We start from the raw sequence: 22,962 nt of genomic DNA, 5'->3' as shown, positions 1-22,962 counted from the left end.
ATTTCATTGATTTTTTATTTCTTTGTATAAATATGAATGGGTTTAAAGGAGATAACACAACATTTAAGATGGTTTGCTGAAATATGAATACTTTCACAAAAAGAAGGGTAGTGCAGGAATACAGGCAGCCATGTAACACACAGACAGTGGTGCTCAAGTTGGTGAGTTTCTTAAGGAAACTGAGGTACCTAAATCCATGATCTGATGTTCTTGATTCTAGTTCTCTAGCAAGACTCCTGCTGCCCAGAAACACTGCTAGGAGAGCTTTGCTGTGCTAAACCACCCTCAGCCTGTGGTTTGTCTGCTGCCTTCTTGAAGCTATGAGCCAGAAGTTTTATTTTTCTAGACTCTCATATTTCATTGCTCAAATATTACAGAGTTGTTGTTAAAACTTGGTTTATTAAAGGTTCACATAATTGAATGGCTTTAAAGTACAGCCACGGCATGAATAATTATATCCTGTGTAATTACAGAAGTCAGGAATTTAAGATTAAATAGCCATTTCAAAAAATGTTTAACTATACTATAATTTCCTTTGTAAATTAATAAAATGGAAAGGATTTTGTTTCAGAAACTCCCTGACCTTACAGTATTATCTTGAAGAAGCAGCTCAGAATCCAAAAAAGAAATCAAATTCTTGTTTTCACTGAGTAAAGCTAATGGCTGTGCTCCTTCTGTTCCAGAACCATTGTGGCACTGGTGTACAACGTGCTGAAAACCCTGATGGAAATGAACGGCAAGCTTTTTGATGAACTCACGAGCTCGTACAAAGCAGAAAGGCAAAGGTACTGAGCCTTTTTCCAGGTTCCCACTGATTAATATATCCAAGCTGTAATTTTGGATGTTGCTCTGCTGTTGTGGTTGTGGAGCTGTTTGGTGCTGGGTGTCCTGTGTGTGAGGTGGCACCTGGCAGTGGAAAGGCCTGAGCTCCCCATCCTGCCTGGGCAGGGGCTGTGCTCCCTTCTGGGTGGTGAAATGGGTTTCAGCTGCTGCTGGCTGTGCTGCCTCAGGTATCTGAAGAGAATGGAGCTGGACTCTTCATAGCTCAGCAAAAGCATCACTTACCCTACTAATCTACTGAGCAGCACCGTTGGAGAGGCAGGGCACAGGTGACCCATGGCCAACTGAGACCACTGCCCAACCCTCCTTATGGTAGCTGTGTTCTTCGCCCCAACAAAGATTCTCAGTCCCTTAATTTGTGTGCATGTGATAAAAAACCTCCTTAAAACAGAAGCCAGCTGTGCAAAGCCACCCTACAGCAATTGTTTTCATTTGCTGGAGCAAAGGTACAGTTTCACCACACACCATTACTTATTTGTTATGCTCTCTTTTTAACTGAGGAAACTGTAGTTGCCTCTAAAAATAGCTTTGGAGAAAAATTTTAAAGAGGAATTAGTAGATGCAAGTCACAGTTACTATGTTTCCAGATTGTGCTTAAAACACTTCTGAAATTGATCTTTCACTCTTTTCTTCAGAGAGAAAAAGAAAGAATTGGAACGTGAAGAGTTGTGGAGGAGGTTGGAGGAGTTAAAGCTTAAGAAAGCAATGGCAGAGAAGCAGAACAGCACTCACAACGTGCTCAATGCACACAATACAAGTGCCAAATAAAAGAAATGACCACCTCTACTCGGCAGACATTCTTTTTTTGTACCCTTTTGAAATATATAAAGATTTGCAAAAGAAACCTCATCAGTATAATGGAAACAGCCAATTTTTTTCTCTGGCAAATGTAAAGATTTGAGTTTAAATACAGCAGTTAAGTGATGTCATTACCACAACATATTGTAAATTTGTCTAATTATTGATATACTGTCACTTCCAATGTTTCATAGAACTGAATTATCATCCTTAATGAGTGAAATAATTACGGGAGTGGTGAGAATTATGACTTGAATTTTTGATTGTGTTGCACATAGGTGGTATAGTTTGCTATGTACACATTTTTCCTTGTTTTTTTTATGTGCTTTTCACATTGCTGCATACTTTGGTTAAGGTGATAGAAAAGGCTTCTAGTTGTGCTGTATTTTCTCAAATAAAACTGAGGTACGTTACCAGTAACTTGAGATATTCAGTATATGCCCCTTACAGCATTGAAAGGAACTCTGATACAGAGCTGTCCTTGAATTCCTGATTGGATTCAGATTTAGATTGATACAATGCTCGCATTAGAAACAAGGCAAGGAAGGGAGAGAATCAGCTGCAACAGGTTGGGGTGGCCAGTGCCTCTGCCCCATTCCTGCTGCCTCTTGGGTCCTGGGCTAGTTAAGGATTTCCTCCTGCTACAGCTGAGGATGGAGCTTCCTCTGGAGAGCCCATCAATGATGCTCCTCATCAGCCCAAGGACCCTCCAGACTGGTGCAGTCTCCAAGAAAGACCCATCTTGGATGTTTCTGCGTTAGTTTTAGCATCTCATGGACTGAAGAATGAGACCAAAATTGGCATTAGTATATTTTTTTTTTCAGTAAGGAGGAAAGAATGTCAAGAAATTATTCCTTGTTTTCTTTAAAGAAAATGCAGTCTGTTTCTTAAAAGTGGAAAGTTGACAATAGAAGTCTTGTCTGTTTACTTGATCAAGTATTTTTTCACATCTTTTATCAGAGTACCATTCCAATCTCTTAAATTGCAGTTGTGTGGAAAAATTTTGTAATGAAAGATCTTTGGGGAATTGAGCAGCATTCAATAAAGTCTTTATGTTTGTATTTAGTGCTGTACCTCACATCTTTGTGTTTCTGAAGACCAGGAGAATTAGAATGGCTGTTGAAAACAACCTTTTTAACTGTCCAATGTGGCTTTTCACTGAGTGGCAGAAGTGGGGAAGTCCCTACTACACTGAGTCAACTGCATTACACTTACTTGTCTCTAAATCATTGTTTCACAGAGGGTATGGGACTAGCACTGCCAGCAGGGAGAGGACAAATCATTGTTTCACAGAGGGTATGGGACTAGCACTGCCTGCAGGGAGAGGACAGTCACACAGGCACAGCTCACCTTGGTTTAGTTCTTTAGTGCCTTGTGTGACAAACTTTGTTCGGCTGTCCTAGAGCCTAAATGAAAACAATTTACACAAATGTTGGGGAACCAAACACCTTGCAGAGGTTCTAGGAATAAATCACTGGCATTTGGAATTGTTACAAGTTTTTTCCCAGAGTTGTAATTACAAATTAGTTACAAATAAGGACATTAGGCTTAAGTAATAGAAAAAACAACAGGAGCTGTAAGATACCCTTCCAAATTGTGCAACACTTGCTGTCAGGAGCGGTCCTATAAATAGGCCTGTAAAAGAAAGGCTTCTTGGCTGGGATCACTGGCCTGCTCTTGTAACATTTCCTTATAAAACAAAACATCTTGACAGCTGAGATGTAGTGACTGAAGTGGACTGCTGTGTGAGTTTATTGGGAGGAAAAAGATAGTGCATGCTGCAAAAAGGAGTTTATCCTTTATTTAACTATGCTTTCTACTCACCCCACAGCTGCAGCTATGTTGTCTTCCAGCTTAGCATCTCTGACTTCATTAGCAAAAAAGAAAAAACTGCAGTAGGATCCATCAGAACTGGTTCAAATTGTTTCTAATTTTCCTTTTTTTTTTTTTTTCCCTTGTAAAATCCAAGAAATGGCTGCTGTAATATCATGTGTTCAAGGAACAGTTGGGTATTCCTTTGGCAGGCAGCAAGAAAGCTCAGTTGTCATAGCATAGGCTGATAGCAAAGGCAGTGGGGGGGTTTCTTGATGAGGAAAGGTTGAATGTGTGGGGTTTTATCCATCCCCCAGCCCCTGCCTGGTTTCTATCCTGCTCCCCATCACCCAGGGATGGAGTAGCTCTTCTTGCTTCAACCTTGCACTGTTTGGCCTTTGCTGGTCTTGTCCATTTTAATCTCATTCCCTTGCTGAGCTGTTCAGGAGCCATCATTGTGATACTGAAGGTGAGGACTGGACCCCACCTTTCTCCATCTGTTCTCCATACAAACATCTTTGTCCCCTGATTAAACATTTTTCCCCAAACAGCCAGTGCTACTACTTTATCTTATTACAGTAAGTTGTTGCTCCCCTGTTTAAGGCTGTCTGGTCAGTGCAGTGCCTTAATTTGCTCTGGAAGCCAGCTGAAAGAAATTTTGTCCCAAAAAGCTTCCTCAGATGCCAAAAACAAGGAAGAAAGGTGAGGGGGTACTTTTGATCCAGTTACTCCTCCTCTGCTGGAAGAGGAAGGAAGAAGCAAACTATGAGTTGGCATCCTTGCAGCAAAGCCTTCAGAGCAAACACACAGTGGTGCCCTGCTCCCTGTAGACTCCACACGGCCAAGTCAGGCATCTCAACTAACAAGGGACTTATAAGGAAGAAAAAGACACCAGCACCCCAGCAGAGTTGGTGAGCAGGCATTCCCTGTAGAACAGAGGGAAACAGAGTTCCGTGCCCTGCTGATGAAAGACTATTTTTCACTTCCTTAGGAAAGACTGCCAGAAAGAGGCATAAACAACAGCCTGAGACAGACTCTGCTATCAACCACCAGCTCAGCCCCCAGGTTGTCCTGTTGCTTGAGTTTGCTTTGGGCTGGACTGATCAGTGGGTTTCACCTCATCCTCATGCCATGACACTCCTTCCTCCTGTAAAGCTCTTCCAAACCTGAGAGCAGGTAGTTTCAAAGAAGGCAGACAACAGATTATTTGAAGTATATTTTAATATTAAAGTCATTGTGTTTTGATTTAAAGATGACATGTAATAGAATTCCAGTGTATTTTGTTTTAAAACATACTTTGGAGAAGAAAGGCCAGGATGTTTCCAGAGTACTTTACCTTCCACTAAGCACCATCAAGGCAGTGACTGTGCTATGGGAGCAGCTCACAGCTGATGCAGAAACTAAAGGGTCTGTTGAAGAAACATTCAAACACTGTCCACTTTTTCACAATTTACAACAGTGATGACTTTCTGAACATTAGTGAATTCCCTCCTTTCCCCCTGATTCCTCCATACATTGAGGTAAACTTGTTAAACTTGGACTACAAAAGCGTGAGTTTGTTAGACTTGTCCTAGAGTTAGCTCCTTCTGCTGTTCCAAGGCCAGTTCACTAGGTGGTTTCTCCAGCCAGCATCTCTCTGGAAGAAAACATACCTGTTTTTCAGCTTTAATTGCTGATTGCAGTTTATTCCAGTTATTTTCTATCCCTCCTGCTATGAACAGTTAAAATGCAATCTTAGTCTCAGCTTATGTGGTTCGTTACTTGACGAGTCCTCTTCAGATGCCTTCTCCGGATTTTGATCATCCACTTAACACTTAACTTAGCAAAGTCTGCTGCCTTAAACAGGGCCAGAAAGATACCACAAAGAAGAGCAATCATGTTCCAGGGATTTGCTGTGATAATCTGAAAGAGATGACAAATATTAGTCCCCTCATCTGATTCCACATAGGTAGAGAGGGGTGAGAGGTGTGGGAATAGGACTGGGCTCTAAAGACCAAGGAGGTGCCTGGGTTCTGCTGGGAGTGCAGGAGTGCAAAGGACCAACTCCTGTCCCACACAGTCTGCTTTGACACTCATTTGGTTTTGGGCAAAGAAACACCAACACTGTAGATTTTGCTGCTGCTGGACCTTAGTTGTCGGGTAACTATAATACCACATTTTATTCTAATAATGGATAAAAAAATACACCAGGCTATTTTTATTATTCTTATTTCAGCCTAGGTTTCTTGTCAATTAATAAAAAAAGTCATTAAATCAGATTACCCAAGCAGACTTATTTAAGCAAAAAGTTTAGCCCTGACCTGAAGCTACCCTTTGCTAGAACACAGGAGGACAGGTGCTTTTCTTAGCTACATGTATCTCTAGCTGCAAGCAGAATGTTGAGTGTCACCAGCCCAAGGAAAAGCATCAGATGGTCCTGACCTCCACACAGAATGCATTACTGGCCATAAGGAAGAGCCTACACTGAAATTTCACAAATATTCTCACTTTTTTCTGCATTTCCTCTTGAAGTGAGGTAACAAAGGCAAGTGCACACATGCACAAACCACGAGCATGCAGAGTCAGACAGTGATTCAAGAAGGGACTAGTGGGTTACTCACGTCCTGAACTGTCTGTATGAAAGGATCTTTCCATTCAAACACCACAAAGAACAGCTGGTCACTCCTTGGTTTAGTTCTCTGGTCAATGTAGTTAACCACACTGGTCTGGGGAGAGGGAAAGAAAAGTGCAGGTTACTTTCTTCAGCAGTACAATGAGTTTTCTGTGCAACACAAAAGGCCTGTAAGAAGATGAAAATACCACACTAAGGACTTCTACACCACAGCCTTTCTCTTCTACCTAGAGCAATGGGCTGCCAAACTATGGCAAGGGCAGTTTCCTCCTTCTGTTCATATTATTTTTCTATTTCTAACTCAGTATCACACTACAATACCATTTCTACATTGCTTCTCAAGAGGGGACAATTTCCAAAATCCATTTACTTGCAGTAATACAACATTTGGAAAGTTCTCATGAATGCCCATTAAATTAGTTTTATTTTCCAAAGAGCCACATAATGACAGCAGGAGGATTCCTTCTATTTGAAAATGTGTTGTAGAATAAACTAGAACATTACAGCAAGTGCAGAATGAACACGGAAGGAAAGAAGCCCAGGTGTTAACAACCAAACCCATACTTCCAATCCTGCCCATTAACTAGGTCACCACTTGAAACTAATGCTGCCCAGCAGAGAGCTGTAACACAATTCCAATGGGGAACTGGGTTAGGATACCAGAATGTGTAACAGCCACATGAAACCAGAGTCTCAAGAACCACAACCAGGAAAATACTAAGACATCAGGCCCTGGGGAAAATACTTGTACCACCTGCCCATAGCCTAGGGGGGGGAACTACACAGGGTTTTTACACAGGCAGTAACCAACACAGTTTGAACTGACTCCTGCTCCTTGGAGACAACACAAACTGCCCAAGAGCCACACAGTGACCTCGGGAAAGCACAGTGGTGGAAGGACTTCTCCAAACCTCAAAAGAGTGTTTACATCTTGGTGTGCACAGAGGAGAGTACTGCTGTTTGTCCTGTTTAATTCTCCACTGGAAGCAATCTAGCAGCACTTTGTTTCAGGCTTGTGACATAGAGATGAGAGAGATGATGGAAGAACATGCTTTTTCCACATTTTGTAAGCCCAGTTTTCCAGGCAGAGGATGGCTGAGCTGGAAGTCTCTAAGCAGACCACTCTCTTCATCTCCTTACAAGTCTTCCCATTGTATGGGGAAGATCTGCCACAAGAGCCTCTGATCTACCATGGTGTAGTTTCTTTCCAGATACCTCAGGGTTTCTTCTCAGTCTTCTCCATGGTCCCAGCCCTGAATAGATTTTAGGCTGCAGACAAGCAAAAGCAGGAGCTAGAACCACTCAGAGCATGTGGAGCTTCCCCACCTCCTGGTTTCTGGTCAAACACCTTTGCTACACACTTGCCCCACACTTCTACAGCTCATTTCCTTATTGCAGGGTACCAGTGCCCCAACCACACTCATCCAAGAAAACTGCACACCAGGAAAACGAACAGTACACAGGGCTAAATGAAGGCAATGGGAAAGGCAGAAAATACAAATGAATGACTGCTGGGCTAGTTAGCAAAGTGACTGACTGCTCTGTTTGACCTATTATTTGTATCCATCTTTCTGGTATGCCAGCTCTCAGGTTTGGATTTGAAAGGCTAATGGACTTCCTGGTGCAATTTGAGCAGATGTTGTACTGTCAAACAAAGCAAGTGCAATTTATGTCTGAGCTGTTTCAATTTCTGCTGTATTATTAATAGGGATCTGATGCCTGTTTTTTAGGTTTTATTAAAAACAAATAAACAAACCCACAAAACAATCAGAAAATCCAAAGCAGCAACAGTGTTCACTTACTCAGATGATGACTGCTGAACTAAATAGATGTTTATAGTCACAAAAAGCTTTTTCTCTGAATTTGAGCCAGCCTTTTGTTTCCATTTTGAGACCTGTTAGACTGGGGCACACAAAAGGACTTTCAAAAATCCTGTACTGGTAAAGTATTTGCCAAATGGCAAATAATACAGCTGTAGGTGGTGAAGGACAGACAGCTGCTGCCAGTGCTTACATGGCAGCAGCAGACTGATGCTTTCTTTCCTCTCTTCCAAACCACGGCATTACTTTGGGACTTGCATGAGTCTGAGATGTGCCTCATGTCCTCCTCTAGTGGAGGAGGAGTGTACCCCCTTCACAGTCACAGATCTGCTCTTGCCTTAGGACTGTTCCACATAACACCTAACTGTGAGAACTAAAGATAGAACTGAAGATTCTGCTTCATTTTTCTCCCCCCAGAAGACTCTTTCCAAGAGTGCCAAAATGACAGCTCTTAAACTTCTCATTTATCACCACTGATGAGATACTTCCTTTCCAACCACACTGGAAGCAAAAACTCAAAACAGAATTATTTCCCTATGCATTAATGGGAACAGAATAGGAATGAAAGTCAAGCTCATTTCCTCTCTAGATAAGTTTGCATCTTCCACCTGCATATTTTCTAGTCGTAAATAATGCAAAAAGTGAAGGTACTCTGTGTTTCTAAGGACACTCAGCAGCTGAAAATTCCAAACCCAAACAAAAACAGAGTTGAGAATGCTACAAAGGATACAAGGCTTACGTTTACCTCCTCATCCTAGCATCAGTGGCAACCTAAACAATACCTCTTTCCAACAGAAGCTGTTATTTAGACAATTCCTTTGTCAATTGTTCTCCACCTTGAACTGTAGGTAGCTATGTTAATATTTCTGTGTCAGTCTCTTGGGACCCTTAACTCAGACTACAAGTGTCATAACCCATTTGAGGCCTGGATTTCTGGCCTCCCTGGTAGGAGATGTTTTCCTGAGCTGTGTCATGAGGCCATACCAACAGCTGAGCACATCAAGACATTTACACTTTTACAAAATTCCTCCTTGCTGAGAAACAGTGTGAGCAACTATAGCCAAAACTGCTCAGTGCAAAGGGCATCATGGATGCAATCAAACAAAAAACAAACTCCCAAAGCCTTATGAGTACTTATTTTCTTTTTTTTTACCTCTTGTTTGAATTCAACAGTCTCACTACCATCTTCTTCTTTTGTCTTGACCAAGGACATCTTGACCCAAGTTCGGAAGCCTGCAGAAAACTTCCAGCTGGAGTATGAACTTTCACAGTCCTTCATGAATTTTGCTTTTTCTGGACTAAAGGAAAAAGAGCATTATTTTATTGACCAAACCAAGCACTGTAGGCAGGAGAAGGTCAGACCTCCAGGCGCTTCAAACTATGTTCACAATTCCTTTCATTCTCCACCTGCTAAATTCAGCGCATCTAAAACATTGAGTGTAGTGATGTTTTAATTAATTTCATTAATGTGCTAATTTCATTAGCACTTCACTGGTGCATCCTTAACTGCAGAGGACTTACCTGGTGCCTATGGCACTGGAGTTCAGCCTGCCTGTAGGGATTGTTCTGCCTCACAGGGAGTTTAGCTCTGCTCATCTGTCACCTCTGGGACAGGCAGGAGCAGAGCCAGCACCTCAGGAAACAACTCATCACCAAGTTAAGAAGCAAGAGACAGCAGGAAGAGCCCGGAGGAAAGACAGGGTGCTTCACCTCATTTCTGGTTGCCAAATAAACCACTTGCAATGCAGACATGCTTAAAATGCCTCAAAATTTCTATTCAGGATATTCCTATTATTTTGGAAACACCAAAGCTTTGGTGTAAGGCTCCCACCTGCAGTAACATGGCTGTTTTCCCAATATGCAATCACAGAAATCTGCAGCCCACAGAACAGCAGGATTGCTTCCTGTGTTTCAATTGGGGTTTTGTTTTTTAATACTGTGACTGTAAACCTTTAAGGCTTCCAGCACCCCTCATGCTGCAAGTAGTAAAGAGGTAGCTTTAAGGCATATCTGGTCTCCATCTCTTCTCTACTAGCTGCACAGGACATAGTGAATTGACTATGCTATTTACTTGGAGCTCCTCAGTACCATGACTTTAGCCATTTTCATGTCATACCTGTGAAATAAGCCCTGCAGCCACTTTTCCAATAAGATTTCATTTGAGAAGAAGGGGTAAACCACTGTGAGAAGTCATGAATAATTAAAGGCTATTTTTACTAAGATAGATTTCAGGTTGCAGAGATATGCCAGGGTATGTTGGTTCTTAAAAGAAGGGGGAGGGTTTTGATCCAGCATAAATCCATCTACCTAGGAGAAGGGAAAGAGTGTTCTTTGCTTTTAAGGCAGAAGGTGTGAGTGACTGGGTCTTTTAGGAGATGAAGGTGTTTTGGCTTTTCAGGAGAAAAATGCAAAGAAGTAAAGAAGTAAAGCAGAAGTCAAGAAGCAAACTCTTGTCCCAGAACAGGCCAATCAGGAAGATTGTCCAGCACTGACTAGACTTGCAGTTTTCCTGTCTTTTTTGCTTAGTTTTCAAACTCAGGGTCTCTTTTCTTTCTACAAACCAAGGTGTCTTGCCTACAAGGACCAAAAGGACTGCACTGATATAAATATCACATTGATGGCCACTCTGTACCACACCACCTGCTCAGGCTTAATAGATGAATACACACATACACACATGGGAAAGCAAAACCCAGCAAAGCCATTCTCTCAAGTCAGGGCTTCAGGCAATGGACTGAAACACAGAATTCCACTGTGCACATGCACAGAAAAGAGAAGGGTTTCTGGAAAGAAAAACTAACACACTTTGCTACCTATCAAGACAGATGCTGTTCCCAGGATGTTTTAGGAAGTTAGGAATATCTTTATTTTGACATGAGGGGCTTGTTTTGTGACCCCAACAGGATGGCACTTCTCTGCCTCCCACAGGAAAGATGTGGGCAGAGCCTTAGGACAAAGCCCACAGCCTGCCTGCTCCTCACCAGAGCAAACCAGCGACACAGGAACACCTAATCCAACAACTGCTTCCCCCTCGGGATGTGGGCAGAGCAGCAGCTGAGGGGACAGCACAGGGGAGCCCCAGAGTGCTTTGACACTCAAGAGGAACATACATAATTAGCACTCTGCCAGCCAGTCATATGCCTAATGTCTGGCTAAATACAGCATCCCAGAAAAGCTTTCCAAGCCAACATGGAAAAATGAGGCAGGAAGTTATGACACAGCTGAATGTTACAGCCACAACTTCCATGGTAGGCAGACAGCAGCAGTGTGCTTTGCCTTCGACAGTAATTGTAGGCTTGAAAAAGAAGGATTAATAATATCTTTGGAGAAGTGATCTGAGAGGAATCTCCATAATCCAGACCACTGCTGCAGAGTGAGTGGGGAAAAAAAGGGAGTGGAAAGGAGGAGCACAGCAGAGGGGCACAAGCTTTGCACAAATTACAGAAGACGGCAAATAACTCAGCTTTAAAACCACACACCACCAAGTGAACACAAGACAGGAAAAGGATTTTAAGCTGAAAAACAGTTCTCCAGGCAGTTTCTTTTAATTCCCTCTTTACACCAAAGACAGACAACCCACACAGGCTACACCTCTTTTTTGTTGCTGTTTGGGGTTTTTTTTCTTTCTCTTTTTTTTTTGATGTGTGGGAGTCACTATTTCTAGACTGGGCTGTAGTGCTGCAGTGTCTATGGACCACCCCATGAGAGCCAGAGAAGTTTAGAACATCTCACCAGCAGATTCCAATGCAACAGCAAGAGCCAAACCCACTGATGGTTCAAACCCAATCTGTGTTTATTGCTTTTGTGTTTCCCCAGAGCAGGAAACTGTTAAGCAGCCATGGCATCTAATAAAGGTTGATGTGGTATCAAAAGTCTCTATCCTTCTATGTTGTATTTCTCTGCATGCAGCAATCCAGATCAGAGATATGAATGTGGAGCTTTGTTTAGACACTTAAATAATCTCTGATCTGTTCACAATGGTACTCATCATTTCACAAGGCCACAAGTTATTTGACATGCTGCACTAACAATAGTTTTGTCAGGAGTATATTCAGAGGATTTTCTTCTGAACCCTATGCATTACATCCTAACAACAGTTCAGAAGAGGAACTTGTATTTTTAGCAACACATTTTGGGTAATTTGCAAGGGTTTCATTATTTCACTCCCTCCAATTAATATGGTACAGACAGCAGCTGCCACTACCTTAAAAAAAAAAAAAGAAAATTAAAAAGAAGCCAGCAGCATCTCCCTCTAGCTCAGAGGCAAACAACAGCACACAGTGCAGCAGTGTTCTGTGGAGACCAGAACAAAACCAGTGAGCAGTGCCAGTTTCATGGAGTCTGATCCAATTTTAACAGAAGAGCTGCAGAGAATAAAGCCCTTGACAGAAACAACTGGACCTTGCTTGAGTCCTCAGCACTTACTATACCACAAAAAATCTCTTAAAGATACAAGTCCTTAGATGCCATTTTTTTATTGCTTGTGGCACCTGTGATAACACTGGGCATGAACTTCTGGGCACAGGGTTATTCTGGGCTCTCATAACCAGTGAGACACTTTGTCAGGAAAAGTAGTTAACAGAGGCCAGTAATGGAATTTTTCAGAGGCTGTATGGAAGGACACACAACAGTTTCTACAGATGTCTTAATCCAGACTTCCCATCAGCTAAATTTAGCATTTGCTGATGAACAAGAAATAATTTCTATTTTCTCTTCTGCTGGAAGCTGGACAGAATGAGTGCTCTCCATATACACAGTGCAGTTTTACATGCACTTTTCATAGTCAGGAGAAGCATAAACTCCCAACCTGCCCTGAGCTCAGCCAGTTCATGCCAGGACAGCAAACACAGTACTGAGCAAGACAAGCCACACCATTTGTATCAAGTTTTGGAGGATGCTGCAAAAAAGACACCACTGGCCTCCTACCCACAGCTGGTTCTTTTCCTGTATTCCATCTAGACATGCAGACCATTTACCAGTAAGGCCTTCATCCCCTTGCCAATGTTACCATTCATCTGGGTTAGTTCAAAACCAGTTTTAACTCCCATTCTTACTGCCTGCCTCAAGTGAGCACAAAGGATGCATCCCCAAACAAACATCCCCATTTCCCATGTGGCTTCCAAGGCCTGAGGATGTACAGACTGAGCTGTTCATCCTGCCCCGAGCCAGGTGCAACACCAGGGGTGGTCTCAGGCAGTATTTGTGTCTGGCAGTCTAGAAAGAGCTGAGCACCTTGCTGCAACTGGTCCCACTGTAAGCGTTTCTAACCAGAGCACAAGCCATAAAACCAGACAAAAACAACATAAGGAACAAGCAGCACCTTCTACACCACCACTCTTAACTGGTATTCTCTCACCCTAAAATATCAATGCCCAAAATATGGAGAACATTAGCATTTTATGAGGTTTTTCAGTACAGTTGCAGAAAACAGTTAAAGACTTAGGATGTCTTCACTGAAGTAGAAATGCTTTGTAAAAGGCAAATGCAGCTAACTGGTCTTTGGCCACCCAGAGGTATCGTGTTTGAACACTTCCAGTATTTGATCCATTTGAAAAGCATCAGTATGACCATGTCCAAGCCTCTGCGAAGGCCTTGCTACAATAAAATCTGTTCTCTTCCTTCCCTCACCTAATTTTGTTCTGCATAGGTCCTCTATTCCCTGTCCCTTTTTCAATGAGCATCTATTATCAAATTAAGGCTTTCTATCAGGTGTCACTATGACTGATACTTCTTGACTAACTTTTAATCTGGATCTCAGAGAGAAGAACATTATTGAATTTAAATTAAACTCTGAAGTATGAAATTTATTCTCAAAAGGTAGAAAAAAGAGTGGGTCTTTCTTGAAAGTTCAAGACAGTTAATTCCATTCTTGCTAAAATTAGAAGGTTGATTAGATACTCCAATGATACCAATGTCAAACCAACACAAAGCAATTACGAAAATCCCATATATGAATTTACATCATTCTGTTGAATATTAAATTAAGCCAGAAAGGCAAATAAACAGAGTTAATCTTTCAATGAAATCACAACATAGCAATCTAACCTTCATAGTAATTGCTTTAAAAAAAATCCCAAATCATACAGAAATATTAATATTCTTGGTGCACTTCCCCAACACCAGACCCAAGACAGCACACTTCCTGATCACCCACAGCAGCAAACAGCAGGAAGCCAGCACAAACTCCAAGGTTTTAGAAAATGCAGCTGCAAATAGTTTAAGCACAGCTGAAGAACAGGTTTTTATCATTGAAAAAGCCCTCAATACATTTTTTAAAGGTCATATTAGTAAACAAAGACATGAAGAAGCATCAACATAGTCCAAATATTTTAAAAAATCATAAAAGCCTGCAAGCCTGTCTGATTTTTACTAGAAAAGCCCTGCTTTCACAAGTATTGTGACAGCAAGTTCAATGCAGCCACAGGCTCATTCCCCCCCTTTACATACCTTCTGACAAACTCTTGGAAAGATGAAAACAGCAGGTAATCAATGGCACTAAAATCTTGGTCTGTTTCATTTAAATGGAACTGCAAAAACACCAGTTCCCTTTTCTTCACATCACGAGGGCCTTGAACAACCAAAGCATACTTCTGTAAGCAAACAGATATGGTGAGAGGAGCAAAGGAATCCTCATTTCCTGTTCATTAATTTGCCATCTGGCACTAATACTCTATGGAAATCTAATACACACAGAGAGTTTATTGGCTGCTACTAAGTACACATCTATTAAAATACCTAACAAGAACGCCCTCCTTTTAGTTTAAAAGGGTATTTAAATCAATATTTAAAATCTAAATATTAATATTTAAGTATTAAATATGGTCACTTGTGAGTTTTGGACATTTGTTTATACAGAAGCAGGCTTCCTTGCACTTCTAAGGGCAATTTAAGACAGACCATCATTCAATGTACTCAATCACTCGTCTTGCTGGCTAAAAGCATTTCAGTGCAATGAAACACATGGTGCCCATTTAAGATTCTTCCAAGTGTGACAGAAATTATATGCAATTCCCAGCAAACATAAAAAAAAGAGATTAGCTGTCCTCCTTTAATGGATACTGATACTGCTTTCAATCAAAGCTAGGTTTACAGTATCAAGGAAAATGCTTCCCAGTTCATGTAGGAGAAGAATGAAGTGAGAGTTTCACTGTGAAAAATTACTTATTTTATCCCATTAAAGGTTTTGTGCTGCACACACCCACAGGACAGCTGATCTTCCATAACACATATACACACTGACTGGGGTCTTTTACATATCTGAAAACAAAATGACAGATGGCTTATGAGAAATCCAAACCAGAAGCAAGGATTTTTTTATGGCACGTAGTACATATTTTTACTTTCCAACAAGATTATGAGGAGAAAACCCACACTGAATAAGCTTTGTTCTATTATATTGTTATTACCATAGTTTGATTAGTAAAAGGATCTGTGTAGTTGATCCTCTGAGTGGTGCATTCAATGTCTCCTGGCTGACCTGGATTTATCAGAGGTGGAATGTGATCGTAGTAATGATGTTTGCAGCTGAGCAGCCGAGCCCTGCCTGGGTAAAAGGCAATACCTGTTTGGGGAGAAAAAGCATTGGAGAGCACTGATTTCCTTCCTGCAGACATAGATTTTCATTCTGGAATTTATTCCCGTGAGATAGTGAGCTATCCTTAAGATGCCACAAAACAATCAAATTAAACCATGCACTTCCACATTTTTCTGGAGCAGGACAAAAGCACCAACTGCATCAGGACAGAATCCCCAAAATGCATTGAAAAAAAATCAGGGTTCATATTCTGTTACAATGATTCAAGGTTCATAGAAGTTACCAAGCTTCCCTAGTCTTCCCACAAGCCAGCAGCTAATCCATCAGTCTGTTTCAACCTCAGATAAACCTGTAAAATATGTTAGGGGCCATCAAACAGCACATATAGTGCTTTAGTTTTCAGATACCAGCATTTAATATGTCAAGTGTTAATTGGAAATAATGTACATACCATACCATACATACATGACAGATCAAAGATCACTGGAGGAGCTAATAGAAGTGAAAAGATGCTCTTCAGAATACAGCATCTTCTGTTAAGTCAATGTGACATCATGATAAAAATCAAAGCCATCAAACATTCACTAACTGCTGCCATCCCTTATTATTTACATCACTGGGTAGGGCAGGCAACAATTCCACCTGGATGGAAACCTACATATGCTATAAACCTCCTGCTTCAGTCCAACAGTGCATTCAAACAACCTCGACCACCTCAGCTTTGGAAGGCTAGCAAAATTCAAGAGCCAAACTTCAAAATCCTTTTACTCCACCTATGCCATGTTTATTATTGTTAACAAACTTGCTAGAAGATAATCCAGTTAAACTTAAAAAAAAAAAAAAGTGATTGATCAGATATAATTCACTCACAGCTGAGATGACCTGCCCACCAAAATGTGAGATGTCAAAGCACTCAGCATATATCAAATGCTTTATTCCTTTCTTCAGAGCTCCATGATTGCAACTTGCCATCTCATCATTTTAACAGAGCAATAAAATAAAGAACTACATTGATTTAGGTTCTCTGATCTCAGGGATCTCCAACAATACTTTTGGATTTATATGTATGCTGCTCTGCTTATTTAAAATCTGCTTATTTTCTTCCTTTTGCTATATGAAGAACTCATAAAAAAAAAAAAAAAAAAAAGGGAGGGGAAAGCTTGAGTTTGTTTGCTCTTACAGTCAGATTCATATGGTCCAAACATTAGGCACTATTTCCAGAGCTAGGCCTAACTGTCCATAGAGAAAAAACAACTACAGTAATATGGCAAGAACTCAAAACACCTTTCAGCCACAACTATGGAAGTGGGTATTTGGAAAACGTGTTAACACTTCAAACAGAAGTGTTATTGTTTAACTGGAAACTCACTGATGATTGACTGAGCTGCATTTGCTACCATGGCCCTACTTACGAATGGCTGCTGGACAATTAAAAAGAATAATAATAACAGAACTCACTATTAAAAAATGCACCTGTGGAGCAATTCCTCCTGCAAACTGCAACAGTTTCTGCTGCTACGCTGCATTTTTATGCCAACATTGTTCCCTGCAGTCACATCACATTTTCATTGCCTACTGACGTAATACCAAGTTGTAAACAAGGCAGGGTGGAAGTAGAAAGTGGCATTGTGGTTATTTTGTGGTTGGTTTGAGAAATTCCCCTTTACTGTGAATGGCATCTCATTGCCCAGTGCAGCACTGAACTCCCAATACACATCCTATGTGTTACTTTGTTTGAATGTTACAGTTTAGGGAATATCTCCAAAAGGAATAATCTTTCTCCTGTAAAAGAAACTCATTCTAGAGTCAGAAAACAGTTCTTATCATGAGGTGTTGCATAATTCTCCACAGTTCCTGGCATTCATGTTATTGGCATGAAAGCTCCCAAAAATCTCCTGTACAATGTTAATATTTCTGTGCAAAGTCAACACAACTTTAGATTAAAAAGTGAGGAAATGAAAGACCTGGGTCAAAGTACTATATGCACACTGGGCTCCAGAGACACCAAAAATTTAAAACAATCCAAGAAAAACATGAACAAGAACTTAACTCATTTTGCTTGTTACTGCTCTTACCAGGTGCATCATAAAAGGACACTTCCTTGTAAGTGACAGACATCACTGGGTGCTTGAGCTTCTCCCTGAAGTCACTGATGGTTTGGTAGACAAGGAACACAGCTACAGCCATGAGCAGCAGATAAATAAACAGGAGAATTACTGAAAAAACATTCTTCAGGCAGGTCTTGCTGAAACGCAAAGAAGGGGTAGTGGTACCCAGTTCACCATCTGGAATCAAACAGAATATGGATTGGCACTTTAAAATGCAGATATTTTTGCTGAATTTTTATTTAAAGACCAATCATGTGAGAGGAAAATAAGCCTCAAACTCAGCTTGACTTAAGAAACTGCCCCCACAAGAAACCACAGTTAATTCTGGTTTTGATGATCAGCCAGGCAGATGCTTCCTCCTCAAGAGATGTAATCAACCTAAGACTGTGCCTCCTTTTCACATGCCAGAATTTGGCACTCTGCTTAAGGCCACTACAGGCAGGAAACAAAGTTTATTTTCAAGGACAGCTGAGAAACAAAGTTTAAAGTTCACAAGAAAGTCTGTTGATGGTCAATCTTGGGTTCTGGAAAAAAAGCCAACTCCTTTCCCCCACTTCCAGGCTGAAGTGATTCTTACGCACACTCGGCATAAACATCAGTAGAGTGATTTAATATTCTAATGCTCATGCCTAGCTCTATGCATTGCATATCCACCATGGTAGAAGTCACTAGATATTTGTTACCCTCTAGTTCATAATTCCTTGTGCATGTTAAAAATTTTAATAGAAGGATTCTTCCTTCTTCTAAGCTAGAAAGAGACTGATCCAATTCTCCCAGAATCAAACCTTGTTCTCCTTAGATCTTCACAGTAGTCTCACTCACTCACAGACACTGCTTTACCCATACTCCCTGCATTTGCCATTTCTTCTGGCAATACTTCTAAGGAAAAGGTTCTTGTACTCTAGAGTCACACATCATGTTTTGTCATGAGTGATATACAGCTGAACACACAAAATTTTATGTTAACACTCAATGCAAGAAAGGAGATAAGCAGCCATGCTGCTTCCTGCTGACTGTTCTGTGTGGTGTCATTTAATGAACATTTCATTTAAAGGCCCTCTCAGGCCATGCCACAGGCTGCTCTCCAACACTACAGCTTGTTGTTTGTGCCTTCCCACAGTGAACATGAGCCTTTTAGTGAACCCTGTTGCACACATAACCACTTACAAATGTCCATGGGCAAATCACATGCCAGGAGATGGCAACCAAGGCAATTAGGACAATAATATGCATAAAATTGCACTGCTGAAACAAATATGTCTTGAACAGCTGCAAGGCATTTAGGCCATGCTCCTTTCAGGCTGGCTAACCCCGGTGCCCACACCTGAGCTGCAATAAGCCCATTTAGCACTGCTCCAAAAGCAGCCTGGACAGTCTAAGAATCTATTTAAAAGCACCTATTCAATATTACATCTTGCTCACGTAAATCTGTCGCAGACTCTGCCTGCAACCCACTACCACTCAGGTGAGACACAACATAAAGGAAGATGACATACTAAGCTACCTCAGAGTCAGAAGTGCTGAACCTATTTTGATTGAACACAGTTCCTGACAAAGAAATATTCTCCTATCAGTCCTTGGAAAAACCTCCTTGGCTTTCCATCAGCACTGAGTTACATAAAATAAGTAAGTGAAATTAGTGAAGTTAGTGAAATAAGCAGTGAAAAAAGTGTTTTGCTTACTTTTAGAAGTGCAATAAAATAACAAAACCAAAACAACCAATACCATGAACAGCAGCAACTAACAGGCCCTAAAAATCAGGAATTTTTGGGTCAATAGTTCTCACCTGGTAAAATAACAGAGCTGGAATCTTCATGAACTTCCATATCTTCTTCTCTTTCCTCTGTTGGATTTTCAGATACCCGCTCCACATCTTCACTCAGCTGTGTAGTTAAAACAGTGGTTCAATTTCCAAACATGCTCTCAACTTGCAATTGTTGGAATTTCTATGGTACAAATAAAAGAGGCTCCAACTAACCAAACACACAAAAACATGCCCCCAGTCCAAGAGCACCCAGCATCTGTTCCACTTGTTCACAAGACAAAAGCCACACTTCTGTAGACTTAGAGCCAAAAATTAAGTGACTTGCCCTTACTTCTACCCTGCTGCTTCAACAATAACATCACCTTTCCATTCAAGTTCAAAGTAATTATTTCCCCAGCAGCTCCAACGCAATTTAATCCTGCAATTAGGACACTGTTCTCTGACAAGCAGGAACTTCATTCTGTCACTGAAGAGTATATTTTTAGGCATAAAGAAACCACAGCACATACCAGCAAACAGAGCATTAGCACTTCTTAATAAAGAGGTACAAAATGCATGAGATGTATTTTGATGGGTGCTAAGGCAAGGCACTGAAATACAGTCTTAGCCACACAGATGGCTGGGTCATTATGAGACAGCAGTCAAGCATCTCTATATTTCTGGTCCTTATTTGATCTCACTGTGCAGATTATTATTTATTAGAGGTTATGCAACTAATTAGTCTGCCAGTGTTTCTGAAACACCAACAGAGACCAGATGTTTTCTTGTTTTGTTATTCAGAGCTCTGGGCTCAAACTGCCAGGCCACTTCCATCAGAGTCAGAAGCTTGTCACATCAGATATGCATCACATGACATTGGGAAGCATTTCAGCTTTTATACATTATAAAATATAAATTATAAAGTATCTCTTGTATGCTTTCCAGGTTTTCTTTTGAGGTGGGGACTGACACAAAGATTACACCAGTGCAGACCAAGGCGTGAGCTTGCAGCACATCACATTAGCTTTGTTCCTGTTTCAAGGAAAATGGGGGTACAGTTAATGCTGCAGCAGCACTGAATGCTATTAAACCCTACACCCCTAACTTACACAACAGTAATGTGCATGTATCCATAAGGGAGTGCTTTTATTTCACCCAACTTTAATTCCCAGATCATCATTAGCACCTGTTAGGAAAGAGTCCACTCATTTTATGTCTTCAAAGTCTGACGTGAAGCCTCCGTCACCTCCTGCTGTATTTCTCTATTCATTTCCACCACGCAAAGCAAGATGAAAGTAGTTACCCAGCTGTTTTTAAATGCTTAGTACATAAATAAAGCATGATTTCCCATAGCATGAGGCAAGAAGTGAACACGTAACTTGTAGGTTAAAAACTCAGCTCATGTGCAAGACTTACCAGAGTCCAACTGAAGATACCTTTTTCAAATATCACCCTAAAATAAGGGAAAATAAAAACTCTGCTCCTTTTTGTAGAAACATGCTGGTTCTCTTTGTTTATCTGACCCAAAATAAGCTACTCTGACACAAGAAAAGTACTCACTGAACCTCTTGTATTAGTTACACTAAAACAGCTAAGAAACCAGTTCCAATTATACTCATCTGAATTGCTTGTACCAGAGCTGATCCAAATATAAGTTACAAAGTCACTGCAGCTCCTCAGTTGACTTCCGTAGGTACAGGCACTTCATTGACTGAGGTTATTGGGAGGCTAAGTAAATTCTACTCCTGATGGCAAGGAGATCCCAACACAAGATTTAAAAATAACAAAACAAGCAACATTTCCTATCCTCTCAAGAGGACCTACAGTAATTTTCTTCAACAAGTGGAAGAAAAATTATCTTAGAGGTAATTCCCAATCTAAATGGTTGCTATGATAAACTCAGAAAACTCAACCTTTCAGCACTCCTTAGAAACAAACCAAAAAATCCCAAACAATATGCAACTATGTTTTCTTATCTCTGTTCACAATGTTTCTCAAGCTTTTCACGCACAAAAGACAGCCAGGCCAGAGCAGGACTACTAACATTGCTTCAGATGCAGTAAGCAGGTTGAAGTGTAAGACCTGCTCCCTAAAACCAACTATATTTTACTGCAGATACTGAACACCTGAAGGGATCACCAAGATCCCAGAGCAGTGCATGGCCCAGCCACTGTGTTCTGAGCAGCACACAGCACCCTGACTCTACAAGGCAAGGCAGCACAGATCTACAAACCCAACACCTCACACACACCTGGCTACAGTATCCCAGTGACTGGGAAGCCAGCACAGCATTGCTGCAGCACAGCCGATTCCAGTTCACACCTGTCACTCCTCTTGGATTCAGGGATTCTTCCAACAGCGAACCTGGAGCACACCAACCAGGTTCACCCTCACAGGCCAGCCCTTCCTACATGGTCTTTTTCATAAAGGGGTGAAGCATGGTGCCAATCAGATTGCAGGGTGGTTAAGATTGCAGTAGGATGCAGAGACAGGACAGGATGTCAAGGGCAGGAAGAGCATGGAACAGACCTTCACTCAGCATTCCTCTGGGTTCAGCACATGCAGCTGAGGGAGAAACGACAGCAGGAACCTGCCCATGTCCCAGCCGTTCTTTTTCAGTCCTGCACACAGAAAGGCACTGGACAAAAAGAAGTTCAGAAAAGGCAAGTCCAGCCATTTGAGCCTCCCTGCCAGGGGCAGAAGCAACAAAGACTGCTGTAGGTGCTGAAGAATGAGTGGACACACAGGTGCTGCACTTAGACACACAGTCTATCTTGACTCCTGCCACAGCTTGGGATAAACCCAAACATATGGAGCAGTGTCAGTGGCCGTTACTTAAGGTAGAAACATAACATGCAACATCCATGCATCCATCTGCACTTCAGTCACTAATGCAGCTTCATTAACTCTCTCAAGTACCTCTCCTAGGTACAAGCACACAAGGAGGCTAAAACCCTCCTAGTGGACAAAACTCCCTTAAATAAAAGGAGAACTTGTTCATACAGGCCTTTTGCTGATCTGCTGATTCATCACCTTCCAATGCCTTCTAGCCTGGCAAGAAAACCAGAAGCTGAAACTAAACAGACAGTATCACACTAAATTAGAATGCATTAAAACTGAGCCACATCTACCCATCACGCGCAGAGGAAGGAAAATAAAAAAGAAAATTCCTTTTGCCTGCAAGATACAAACAAAAGTGCTCTGCTGTAACTCTCTACCGCGGCTGAACCTGGCACAAATTGCTGGTGTGTCTACTAGGAGAGATAGGAACGAGCAAGGAAGTCGGGTTGCTGAGCCTGTACATTGATATGCAAACCAGGCGCTGCCTCGGGCTTTTGGCAGTGTGATAAAGCGTCTTCAGTTTCGGAAGCGGGAGCTCTGGTACCCAAGTCATTTCTCACAGCCGACAAATCATCCCCTTGTTACCAAGCCCCAGCCACAGAGGCCAGCAGTAGCCACCTCACACACCTGGAACAGCCGCTGCCCACTGTTTTAACCACGTTCAAAGGTAAAGCACGGAACTGAGCGCACCCGAGCCACCCACCCGCTCGTTTCTGCCGAGCGCAGCTGCCAACCCAGGTACCCAGCGCCGGCTGTCCCCGCTCTCCAGGCGGCGAGCCCTGCCCGGCCCCCCGTACCTCCTGGTAGGATGCGGACACCTCCGGCTTTGGCATAGCATCGGCGGGAGCGGCGCC

At 41.7% G+C, this 22,962-nt stretch overlaps 2 protein-coding genes across 2 annotated transcripts in view; one reads left to right on the top strand and one right to left on the bottom strand.

Moving 5' to 3' along the window:
• The window catches only part of PPP2R5A (protein phosphatase 2 regulatory subunit B'alpha), a 42,686-nt gene extending 39,983 nt beyond the window's left edge, over positions 1 to 2,703 (top strand). Inside the window, exons 12-13 of the mRNA XM_015621670.1 lie at positions 684 to 785; positions 1,476 to 2,703. Coding sequence (XP_015477156.1) covers positions 684 to 785; positions 1,476 to 1,608 — 235 coding nt within the window. The 3' untranslated portion in view covers positions 1,609 to 2,703. The remainder of the gene's footprint in view (positions 1 to 683; positions 786 to 1,475) is intronic.
• A 1,950-nt stretch (positions 2,704 to 4,653) lies between these two features.
• PACC1 (proton activated chloride channel 1) lies at positions 4,654 to 19,469 on the bottom strand. The gene is made up of 7 exons (XM_033513300.1): positions 19,310 to 19,469; positions 17,491 to 17,700; positions 15,288 to 15,442; positions 14,329 to 14,471; positions 9,035 to 9,179; positions 6,051 to 6,155; positions 4,654 to 5,352 (listed from the first exon to the last, which is right to left on the bottom strand). Exons 1-7 carry the CDS (start codon positions 19,347 to 19,349, stop codon positions 5,191 to 5,193), a joined length of 960 nt encoding a protein of 319 aa, XP_033369191.1. The 5' UTR covers positions 19,350 to 19,469; the 3' UTR covers positions 4,654 to 5,190.
• Between the last annotated feature and the right edge of the window lie 3,493 nt (positions 19,470 to 22,962).

This window comes from Parus major, chromosome 3 (assembly GCF_001522545.3).
Source record: "Parus major isolate Abel chromosome 3, Parus_major1.1, whole genome shotgun sequence".
In the NCBI taxonomy this organism is placed as follows: Eukaryota; Metazoa; Chordata; class Aves; order Passeriformes; family Paridae; genus Parus; species Parus major.
This window is presented reverse-complemented; position numbering and strand designations above follow the sequence as displayed.

Coding starts and splice junctions, on each gene's coding strand:
- PACC1 (XM_033513300.1), bottom strand. CDS start 19,349: ATGGAAGTTCATGAAGATTCCAGCTCTGTTATTTTACCAG. Junction 17,701..19,309: donor CAGCTCTGTTATTTTACCAG/GTGAGAACTATT, acceptor GTTTGATTCCAG/ATGGTGAACTGGGTACCACT. Junction 5,353..6,050: donor TCATACAGACAGTTCAGGAC/GTGAGTAACCCA, acceptor CATCTCTTTCAG/ATTATCACAGCAAATCCCTG.